General features: G+C 41.2%; 1 protein-coding gene across 1 annotated transcript; it reads left to right on the top strand.

The window, feature by feature from the left end:
* Positions 1-6,244: 6,244 nt before the first annotated feature.
* On the top strand, positions 6,245-7,450 carry ier3 (immediate early response 3). Its single transcript, XM_010889465.4, has one exon. It carries the CDS (start codon positions 6,292-6,294, stop codon positions 6,913-6,915), a length of 624 nt encoding a protein of 207 aa, XP_010887767.2. The 5' UTR covers positions 6,245-6,291; the 3' UTR covers positions 6,916-7,450.
* Positions 7,451-11,558: the final 4,108 nt, after the last annotated feature.

Below are 11,558 nucleotides of genomic sequence, written 5' to 3'. Positions count from 1 at the left end.
CAGCCAATCACCACAAGGGAAAATAATGATCCCACTTGGGTTTACTAAGTTGTGGAAGAGCAAGTTGATGACTCATATGAGTCAGAGGCAACCCCAGTTTGCCCCCCCCCAAAAAAAGATGAGAGAAAACACAGGCACCCCTGGTTTCTGGAGGGTGACTGCCTCTCTGGCCCTGAGGCCCAGTGTAGGCAGACTGTCTCAGTTTCTCCACTGACTGTGCATGTGGATCAGCACGTGCGCGCTCACAGTCTCCTTGACAATGACTAACAGACACTTTCGCTTGGCGGTTGAGATGATTCGCTTTGGATGGCTGATAAAATGTTTTATCTGCTAACTTTTACTGATGAGTAATTATGTGAATTCCTACTGTTGTCTTATTAAAATAAATAAAAATACTTCAGACAAACTGCCTGTCTCTTTGATATTTACGTTTTAGTCATTAAACGGACGGTCTTGTCTTTACTGACTTACAGCTGGAGCATTCATCACAGGGAACCGAGATGGAACAATCACACAACTTAGCACATACACTTAAATCAACAAAGTAGCTATCAGCTAAGTAAGCGCTGGAAGAAAGGAAAAAGTAAACTGCAAACATTGCTTCTCAAAAGGAAAAGTTGGAGAGGAGTGGGGGGATTAGATACTAAAACATGGATTTAAGACATGAAACAATAGAATTCTTTAACATTTTCTTGACTGCAAAAAGGTGAAACATCTTTTCCAGCTTGTGGTACACCAAAAAGTAATCTTTGTTGAATGAAATTAAAAACATACATTTTCTTTACTTCACTATGAAGACAGAGCACAACTTTATTTTTGGATTGATCTGATCTACCTTAGGGGAAGTGTTGGAACTAATTGCCTTATTGCCATACAGGTTTAAAAATAAAAATGTACCAATACACAAAGATGATCAAGCACAGAGTCAACACCTTGAAAACCATACACTTTGACAGAAAGTCTGTCACTCTGCCTTGTGCCTGGGGACTTATTAGGAAACTAAACAGAAGGCGTGTCCCAAATGGCATGCAAAAAGGAGTGCACTAGACATGAAATAAGGACTCATTCGGGACACACAGGAATGCCTAAGAGGGTGAGAAGGAATGTTGCCAAATTACAGAAGTGGCCAATGTCTGTGGGAAACAGAACCAAAACCAAACAGTACCTGACGCACCTTGGAGCGATTCCCCAAGCTCGTCAAGAATTTCAGGCTGCGTCTTAAAACACCCCTGCGAAAACCAGCCTGGTTCAGCCTCCCACGCTCGGTACTCACCGACATGCCGACCGCTGTCAGTCACAGGGCCGACAATGTCGCCGTGTTTACACATGACAGATGCTAATGTCCACATTTGTATAGACAAGGCACATAGTGGGTGGATGACTGTCCCTATACCTGCCCCTACACGTAGTTCCGCCCCGCCTGGTGACTCGCAATGTAGGATCGCTTACAGGTGTCTCCCAGCGCCGCAGAGACAAATCTCATTGTGGTCTTGGACAGGTGTCTGCCATTTCAGAATGGTAAGAATGTAATGGTATCTAATGTGAGAAAACCACATTCCTTGTAGCGCATTTCATCATTATATTCCGACTATTATTACGAGCCTGTCCTCTCCAGTTGTGGTTAAGACCGGCAAAGCTGTGTAGATGAATGGCACACCTCTGGTCAAGACTGGCTCACCTGTGTATAAGAATGGCTCAACTGTGTATAAGAATGGCTCAACTGTGTATAAGAATGGCTCACCTGTGTATAAGAATGGCTCACCTGTGTTTAAGAATGGCTCACCTGTGGTCAAGACTGGTTCACCTGCCTATAAGAATGGCTCATCAATGTTAGTGTCATTACCATTGCCACCAACACCATCATCTTCATCATCAACCGCTCAGTCACCCCAGTGTCAATGTTTTGTGTATTTGTCTCATGGCAACGGTCGACTTTCACATGGGAAATGGCGGCACGATGAACTATGACTGTGTCTGTGTCCCTCTGAAGTTCAAATCCATCACATTTCTGATTAGGTTACTGAAATAAGACCTTGCAGTCTCGCGCTAATTATAGAATTTCCGGAGGGATGCTTGAAAAGGGACATGTATCGTATGGCCAAGGTTAGGAGCAACATACCTTTTTTGTCTTGGTATGCAAGTGTGTATGCTCATTTACAGGACTTCCAAGACAAACAATAAGCAGTGACGTACTGTGTGAAATTACATTCTGTTGCCTGAATGTCAAAGTGGATCATCCTAGCCTTGGGAAAAAAAATCCTACACCTTTGTTTGCAGTGATTCTTTTTTAAAACACATTGTTGAAAGTTAACAGATAACTAAAATGGCTATAAATAGATGGGGTAACATGAAGTCATTTAAGCTATTCTGGTTTATGATGACTCAGCACTCTGTTAATGGTACCATTCTCAGAGTTGAAGTTCTGATAGGACACCCAGCATTCTGGTCACTGCAGCTGATGGACTGCACTGTTTCTTTATACTCACTTGCCTCGGGGGTTTTGTAAAACACTGCAATTTTTTAGTCCCCTATGTCCCCTGTTATGGAACTTTTTGACTAAGGTGCATTTAAGAAATGTCTGTCTTTCCATGACGCGTCTCTCATATTTGCATAATAGTTAATAAAACTGTTAGAATGTGCCAAAAGAACTTTGTCTCTGCGTTCTTTACTCCGAGTGTCGATACATGGAATTACCATCACACCCCACACTGACCTCTTGTTTTCTTTTGAGGTCCGAATAATGATAGACCTGCAAAACAACTCCAATAAGAATGGCCCACTGGGCTACACATGGACCCGCGCAACCAACGTTTTCCCTGTAGCCAAGCTGTTTTGGCAATTACCCCAATGGATTCGTTACTGAACAAACAGAAGCTTGGGCACCTTACGTATGTAGAGGGCAAGTTGCTGTTGGATCACTGCAGTTCTCTCGTTATGTAGTGGATTTACAAATTATAGATCTCATGTCTTCACTGACAGATGCAGAAAGACACAGGACACAAGGAGTGAAAGCATTACCCCAAAGAAGTCACTATTAAAGAGGCCGTCCGTGGTTTTTAGTCACTGGTTGTGAAAGTGTCATGTTGAGCCCAAAAGGGAACCCGAAAAAGTGTGTACAATGTCTTGTATGTGCCGATTTGGTCTTTTTAACTTGGAACTTCATGGCAAACTGAAGGATTATAACGATGCTACATCGATTATTCACATATAAAAAACACATTACACGTCCAGCCCAAAACAGGAGGTTTCAAAAAATACTCCTAGACTGCATCTAATAAATGTGCTGGTAGAAAACATCCAACCACGCTTGTTTGGGTTTGTCAGGAACACCTCCTGCATGGGACATTTGAATTTAAGCGACAGATCCTGCCAACTGCTGCCCCCCCCCCATTCAGATTTACAATAATACCATGGGCATGCTTTGACGAACAACCTCTGCGGAGTGGCACGTACTCTAACGGTTCTCATGGCCCGCTGCCAATCCCAGTCATAAGAGGAAACTTTGATGAGAAATTATCCCACATCAATGACCCATATCCCCCTGTATGGACTGGAGTTTCTGGACAGTGATTTCATTGCTTTGACTTGCCAAAGCCAGTCTGTTAATATTGACTCAGTGCGCATGAGTTGGCCGACTACACGGAGTCCTTCTCCTTTGGGCCAGTTCAGCTTGAAAAGCGGACCACTATGCAAATGTGAAATCTCTGTCATAATTTTAGCAGAAAATAATAAATATCTATTTGACTTAAAAATGTCAGGCTGGATTCCTTCTGATGGATAACTTATCAACCCCCCCCCCCCCACCCCCACCCCCGCCAAACCCCCACCCCCATTAATTATAATCCAAAAAATGATTAGGGGGTTGGTGCTTGAACAAACAAACACAAGGATGTCAGATTGCGACGGGACATGCTTACCACCGTTTTGGAACACGATACAATAGGAGACAGAGAAAGGGGCAGTGGGGTCCCGTATTGGGCAGTGTAGAATACCCATCCGGTGAAGAAACAACATTCTCATGACTGAGCTTGTGTTGGCCACCGATGGGCAGACAGACGGGTCCAAAAGGAGTGAAAACAGATTTCATTTCTTACCAGTACTGAAGCCTACTGAGTTACACATGCACAAAAAGAATGCTGTTGGTATAATTGTACAGGCCTTTATTCCCTATTAATTTAGTACCCCATGATCTATGTGGACTCCTTTGGCTCTCATCCAGAGCAACATACTATCGATACTGTATGTAGACTTTAAGACATCAGGGCACGACACCCACACAACTCATTAGTAGTTACTAAGTACACCGACCAACCTCAGTGAAGTAGCCATCAGTAGTACACAGAGGAGGGTGGCCTAAAAAACGACTCTTAATTTGGGCGTATTTCTATCAGAGAAAAGAAAGGACTTGTGTGGTAATAAAGCACAGACATGCACCTGAATTCCTTTTGGCTGCATACTCCCATACAGTCATTCCTTGATCCTATGAGGGTGGATCCAACATGGTGAACTTAAATTAGCCACAGCTGTGTGGGTGATTGATATTGAGCCAGTGTAATGCATTTTATAAATCAACCTGGCAGGGTGAAAATGTATGAGTGAGACAAGCAACTAATATCACAAGACATGGAAAAACAGATAACACTGTGTCTACATTTATTTAGCTTTGCAACCATTTTTCCTAACAAAGATTACACTTCCTGAACGTGATGTCATTGTTTGAAGGGGCGTTTTTATGTACAGTGGTCTAACACAAGGTAAAAAGTTGAAATTGAAATCAGGGAGACAGAATTTTTTATATTCAATAAAATAATAAATATAACAATTGCAAGGAAAAAAGTGACTAGAGAGATTTTAAGAATAATAAGACAATGAAAAAAGATGTGTACTATTTTGTTACTTAATTGCTTATATGTATTGTTACAAAAGTAGATGCATATAACTGGACAAGACAAGAATGCCTACCTCTACTGAAAACATAATGCATATCATTTCCATCGAAATCTATGTCTTTATGTGTTAGAGTAGATTTACGCTAAAGAAGTGATTACATTTAGTAGGGACGTAAACCAAGCACCATATAACGACACCGACCATGTACGACTATTTCATGTTAAGCTGGATCATGATACCGCGGACGTTAACCCGGTCAAATCATTCCAGCATTCGAACAGGTCACCGTGCAAGGGAAAGAGACTTGTTACACAAAAACAAATCTATATGTCGAATTTCATTCGGTGTTGGAGTCACGTAAAACCGGCCAGAATGAATGCCAGACTCGCGGTTTCACCCTAGGTGGTATGCATATGCTGCTCACACGGAAAGTGACAGATCGGGAGAACACCGCTTCTTCCAGACACTTTCCAACTTCCTCAGACGAAGCAGATGATGTCAGGATTCCGCTCGCTCTTACAGTAATAGCTGTTACAGGACTGTAACTCACACTAACGCGACAATGATGAATCGTTTTATTTTCCTTTGTGTTGTTTTCTCAGCTGTCACATTCATTTTTTCTCCTTTCAATAAACACTCAGGTTTACTTAACGATCTGTTGCCACTGTTGAGAGATTTTCAGAGTAACATTTTGCTCCCCCCAAACCCCACCTTAACAGGGGAAACGAAAGCTGGACCAAGAAGAGTCACTGAAGGAAATATGATTTGCGTGATGAAAAACACGTCCATGCATACCAGTTCAATTGTACCAGTAAACTGTTTAAGGGTTTTAAGTCACACAGTCCACAAGCATAGATTGTCCAATTCTAAGAGTTACTGTGAAGGAGTCGTGAAATTCATATTCTACCTCACAAAAGCCCGCACGCTCGAGGTCATAGAATTATTATTTAGCATAACAATAATAATAGCAATGTTAGCGTCATTGTGTAGTTGTTGTTATAGTTACTAACGTTGTAATCAGGGTATTATATAGATGTAATTGATCTAAATCTACGTGGTCTAGATGTTATTGATAATATAAATGTGTCCAGATTTACTTCATGATATACATGTAGGCTACATTTCAGAAATTAATATACATGTACAGGCGGTGTTGACTGACTTCTAGTTGTGATTATTGTTGGAAAGAAAACGAACGACAGGTGAATACAGTAGGCTAATAAAAAACGGGGGAAATATAAACCAAAAAATTGTCTCTTTTGCAATAAGATTGGTCATGCTCTGGGAGTGGCTTTTGAGATATGGGCGTATCTTAAAAAAACGAAATCCACGTATAAATATGTGCGCTCCGGTTTTTAAAGTCATTCTACTGACGAGAACATATCTTAAGAAACAGCAAAGATGTATGTACGATCAAATAGTTTGCTGTTGTCAATTCCGACAAAAAGCTATCAAGGACCGTTGGCCTACAGACCAATGCCGCGGAGCAAAGAGCCAGAAATATTCACCTTTGAACGGATCCCAGTTCAAGAGCCAGAGCGCAGCTTACCACTGCGCCCGCGGAAGAGGAACACCCGGGTTCAGTACCCAGCCAATGTCCGAAAGTACCTTCCGCCTGCGGAGAAGAGCCCTGCCAAGCGCTGGCTCGTTGCTCTATGCCTGGTTCTGTTCTTGCAGATCTACACGGAGGAGGCTAGCGTCGAGACAACGACCAGCTCGGAGAGCCTTTCGGGCGAGGTACCGGAGGAGGTGTCCTTTACACAGTATCAAGTGCTCCCGTTCCAGTCAGCGGAGGAACAGGCTCGTCATCTGAGAGACGGTGTCTACGACGAGCTCCCTCACGTCGACTGTCAAAATCAACTTATTGACGAGCAGAGTGACATCACTAGCAGGCAGCAGGTCAACCAAACGTGTCCAGGCTGGGAAGCAGAGATGAATCGCATGCACCAGCAGAGCTCTAGCAATGGTTACGTGGTAGCCCTCCTCTACCCGGCAGTTTATCACAGACTGGGATGCGAGGATTAAAATAACTGAAATGGTCCTCCAGGCCATGCCTTGTGAACATGGACATCACGAAGCTGGATTCAACAGAATTGGGAGAAAGAGTGAGAGCTGCCGCTGGCGCTGGCGCTGCCAGGCCCGGAGCTCGTGATACTCGCTGAAGCCTCCCAAAAGCCTTGTAGGCTATAAATGCTGTTGTATTCGGAGATGGAGTGAAAGAAGCAGTTCCCTGAGGAGACACTTTTGAAAGACTGACTCTTACTTGAACTCAAACTTGAATATAGAGACACTTGAATTATGCTTTAGGTTCACATTTGTAATGGTAGCATGTAGACCGAAGTTAAATATGCATTCTCACGTTACCATGTAGGCCAAACTTCAGCCTATTCGACCAGAATCTTGGATTGAGGTTTTTTGTACGATGAGAAATTACATTGTGAAAGCCAACACTACTAGCACTTGACATTGTTGCAAATATTTATTAATTGCTATTTATTCATGAAGAATATTGTATTTTGTAGAATGTGATATTTATTAAAATTTTTGCTGTAATGATTTGTTATCTAAAAATAAATAAACTTTTCTGAAAAGTTAATATTGTCTCCAGTCTCGTTGCCGTTTAATTGGAGTTTTCAGTAGCATAGCTAAATTATAATCAGTCTTTGGGCTATATTATACTCTGTACAAAATATATATAAATATATATAAATGTAACATGTAAACATTTCAGATATTTTGGTGAGGTACAGTTCATATAAGGAAAACAGTTAATTTAACTAAATGTAATTAAGTCTCTAATGAAAGGATTTCACAGGAGAGAAATACAATTTGGGTGTTTAAGTAACATTTCTGTGATTGTTTTATTTCAGCTCATAAAACATAACTAATAATTATATGTTGCGTGTATATTTTGATTCAGTGTAGTAGGTTCCTGTTTTTAACAGATGCTAGGCATCAGTATAGCCCCCACAACCAAAGCACAAAGTAATATTTCAAAATACATGAATGCCAAGGGCTAATCTGAAGACTAAATAGGTTGTACAAAACCAGTAACAAATTGATAATTCAATGTGTTTCAAGTAAAATAACTAAATTATGTCACAGTAGTACTGATTTTGCCATATTCTTATAACCATACCACTCTGTAATATTTTACCTATATGCACCTTACTGAGCTATTACACAGCTAAGTGTGGGCTTTTTGGGCTTCCCTCTGTCACCATGATATAATTAACAATAAGGTCCAATAGGGTGTGGTATATGGCTAATACTTTAATGTCCTGTCCTTAGGCAAGATGCAACATGCCTTTTGGGAAAAAAACTATAATTACAAGGCATACCTCTGGGCGATGGTCTAATATACCACGTCACACAGCAAATCAGTGTTTAGGGCTGAAAGATCTGGTTTATAATCAAGCAGTAAGGTATGGGGTGGTGTCACAGCATGGCAGGGAGGTTCATGTATAGGCCAGGCATGGCAGGTAGCTGGGAGGGTCATGTTTCGAACAGGCATGGCAAGTAGCGGGGAGTGTCAAAAATTTAGCTTTTTGGTCTAAACTCCACTCGCCGTGTTTGGAGGAAGAAGAAGGATGAGTACAACCCCAAGAACACCATCCCAACCGTGAAGCCTGTTGGGGGAAACATCATTCTTTGGGGATGCTTTTCTGCAAAGGGGACAGGACGACTGCACCATATTGAGGGGAGGATGGATGGGGCCATGTATCGCGAGATCTTGGCCAGCAACCTACTTCCCTCAGTAAGAGCATTGAAGATGGGTCATGGCTGGGTCTTCCAGAATGACAATGACCCGAAACACAGAGCCAGGGCAACTTAGGAGTGGCTCCATAAGAAGCATCTCAAGGCCCTGGAGTGGCTTAGCCAGTCTCCAGACCTGAACCCAATAGAAAATCTTTGGAGGGAGCTGAAAGTCTGTATTGCCCAGTGACAGCCCTGAAACCTGAAGGATCTGGAGAAGGTCTGTATGGAGGAGTGGGCCAAAATCCCTGCTGCAGTGTGTGCAAACCTGGTCAAGAACTACAGGGAACGTATGATTGCAAACAAAGGTTTCTGTATGAAATATTAAGTTCTGCTTTTCTGATGTATCAAATACTTATGTCATGCAATAAAATGCAAATTAATTACTTAAAAATCATACAATGGGATTTTCTGGATTTTTGTTTTAGATTCCGTCACTCACAGTTAAAGAGTACAAATGAGAAAAGTTACAGCCTTCTACATGCTTTGTAAGTGGGAAAACCTCGGCAGTGCAAAATCGGCAGTGTATCAAATACTTGTTCTCCCCACTGTAGGTTGTCCCAGATAAGAACGTCTAATGGACTGTACAATATATGTGACTAATATATTGGTTGTTGTTATATTGGTTGTTCAACTAATAATTCTACTAATACTACTAGAATGAATACATACAATTCTAAACTACTACTACAACTACTACTGTTAATACTAATAATCATACTAATACTACTACAACTACTACTAGTAATACTAATAATCATACTAGTACTACTACAACTACTACTATTAATACTAATACTCATTCTAATACTACTACAACTACTGCTGTTAATACTAATTATCATACTAATACTACTACAATTCATAATTATAATACTGCAGCTGCAGCTACTGATGAGGCCCAGGCCCATGAGAGACCCCATATGGAAATTGAAATAATGTAAATATTATTACAGTCAGCAGTAGTAGTATCTCTTTAATGCTGAGTGCCAAGGAGGGATAGAACAGGTCCCATATTCACAGTCTTTGGTATGGGATGGACCGCAGGAGTTTTAAAGCCAACACTATAATCACAAGACAACAGCACTGATACTTCTACCAGATATCTAAACGGCAGTAATTTTCAATGTTTTTCTTTACTTCCAAATAACAGTCAAGCATTACACAGCAATTTTAGGTGAGCGTATGAGTGTGCTTCTTCAGAGACAGATATAGTCTTACACATTATGTGATGACAGAGGAAGTTCAAACTTGTGGTCAAACCGTTACTAAATTATTTCATAATAAACTGAAAAGTTTGAAATATCCATTCATGTTTCTAAAGTGTTGAATGTTTGGAAATGTTAATAGAAACCACTTCGGGATGTATAACCAACCACATCTTTATTATGTTGATGTCAGTTTGAGCTTCTGGTCATGGCAGTTGGCCTATCATGACCTATGGCTTTGCTGACCAAACCGGGGAAAAACAGCCCGGTGACTGTGGAAACTCCGTAAGCAAAGCTTCCTGTAGCGTGACAGATGTTATACACACAGCTCTGCCCCCACTTTATTCCAGATCTCCCCCTCCACACTCAACTCCACCTCTCTCCTATTCAAATCAGCTAGCATTCCAAAGCTGTTACTCACTTCTCGCTCTTGCTGGAATACACCGGATTCACAATTGAAACTGGAGAGGAAGATAGAGGTAGGAGTTACATAGGCCAGGGAGGAAGAAGGTGGGAGGCTAACTATAAAGCAGAGAGCGGAGAGATCTGTTAGCAGACAATGAGGATTAAGAGAAGAAATGTCTGAACTTGCATAAAGGGTGTATGTTTTTGAGGAGACTACTGGAGGAAATGAAATGCCAGTTCTTCAGAACAAAATGCAAAACTATGGAGACTGATGATGTATCATATTTCGGTTTTTTTTGGGAGTATAAGAAACATAATTATATACAGTGCTGGCTCTAGCCGGGGGGTCCTAAGAAAAATGTGATTTGGGACCCCCCTCTCCCCTATTGGTCGGGGGCTCCCTAGCAGTTGGAGGCCCCCTAGTTGTCTAGGGCCCTAACCAACCGCTTATGTCACTTATGCGTCAGGCACCGGCCCTGATTATACACACACATTAATTCACTGATTGTTGAAGATAATCACGTATTTCCGGATACCATTTAACCACGTGTCAACTCGGATATTGGATGTGGACATAAACAGGCTTTTAGGGCAATTACAAGGATAACAAAAAGGAAAATAGTTTGGTATGTTAATAATCCCCGGGGCAAATCCAGTCCATACCTGTCTCCAGGAAATTAGTTAATTTAGGCATGCTCAGAAGGATGCAGCATCATCAGCCAGTCAGTTTGCCTTCCGTTCCGGCATCCTACTCATGTATTAAGACAGGCAGTGACACCACAACTAACTTGTAAATGCTTTTGGCTCAACTTTCTTTTACATATTTTACAATTTAGTTGTTTGGTTGATCCACAGCGACTAACAGTAAGTTCATACATTTTAAAAGAGCTAGGTGAAACAACCACACAGTTCAGTGGTGAAAAAACCACACATTTTAGTAGTGAGTGCATTCTACCCAATGTATTGGTTAAGGTTGGTGCTGGAAAGAAGCCTATACAAATAAACACAAAACATAAACGGTAACAAAGACAACAGACAAAAGTTCTGGCAGTGTAACTATTTTAAGTACTCTGTGAAAAATTCTAAACTTTGAATATGACAATATTGCCTACTAAGGGTGTCGCGATATACCAGTATTGACGATAACCATGATATTTAAAAAATGAAATATTGATATCATGTTAATAATGCACATATGATAATGCTGTATTCACTTTAAATGATGTTGTATTTTTCCCAAAACCTTACTCGGTTTATCTATAGCTTACTCATGTCACCTATAGACAACCAATGCATGTA

This window comes from Esox lucius, chromosome 13 (genome assembly GCF_011004845.1).
Source record: "Esox lucius isolate fEsoLuc1 chromosome 13, fEsoLuc1.pri, whole genome shotgun sequence".
Lineage (NCBI taxonomy): Eukaryota > Metazoa > Chordata > Actinopteri > Esociformes > Esocidae > Esox > Esox lucius.
Note: the sequence above shows the minus strand (reverse complement) of the source record. Positions and strands in the feature narration are given on the sequence as shown.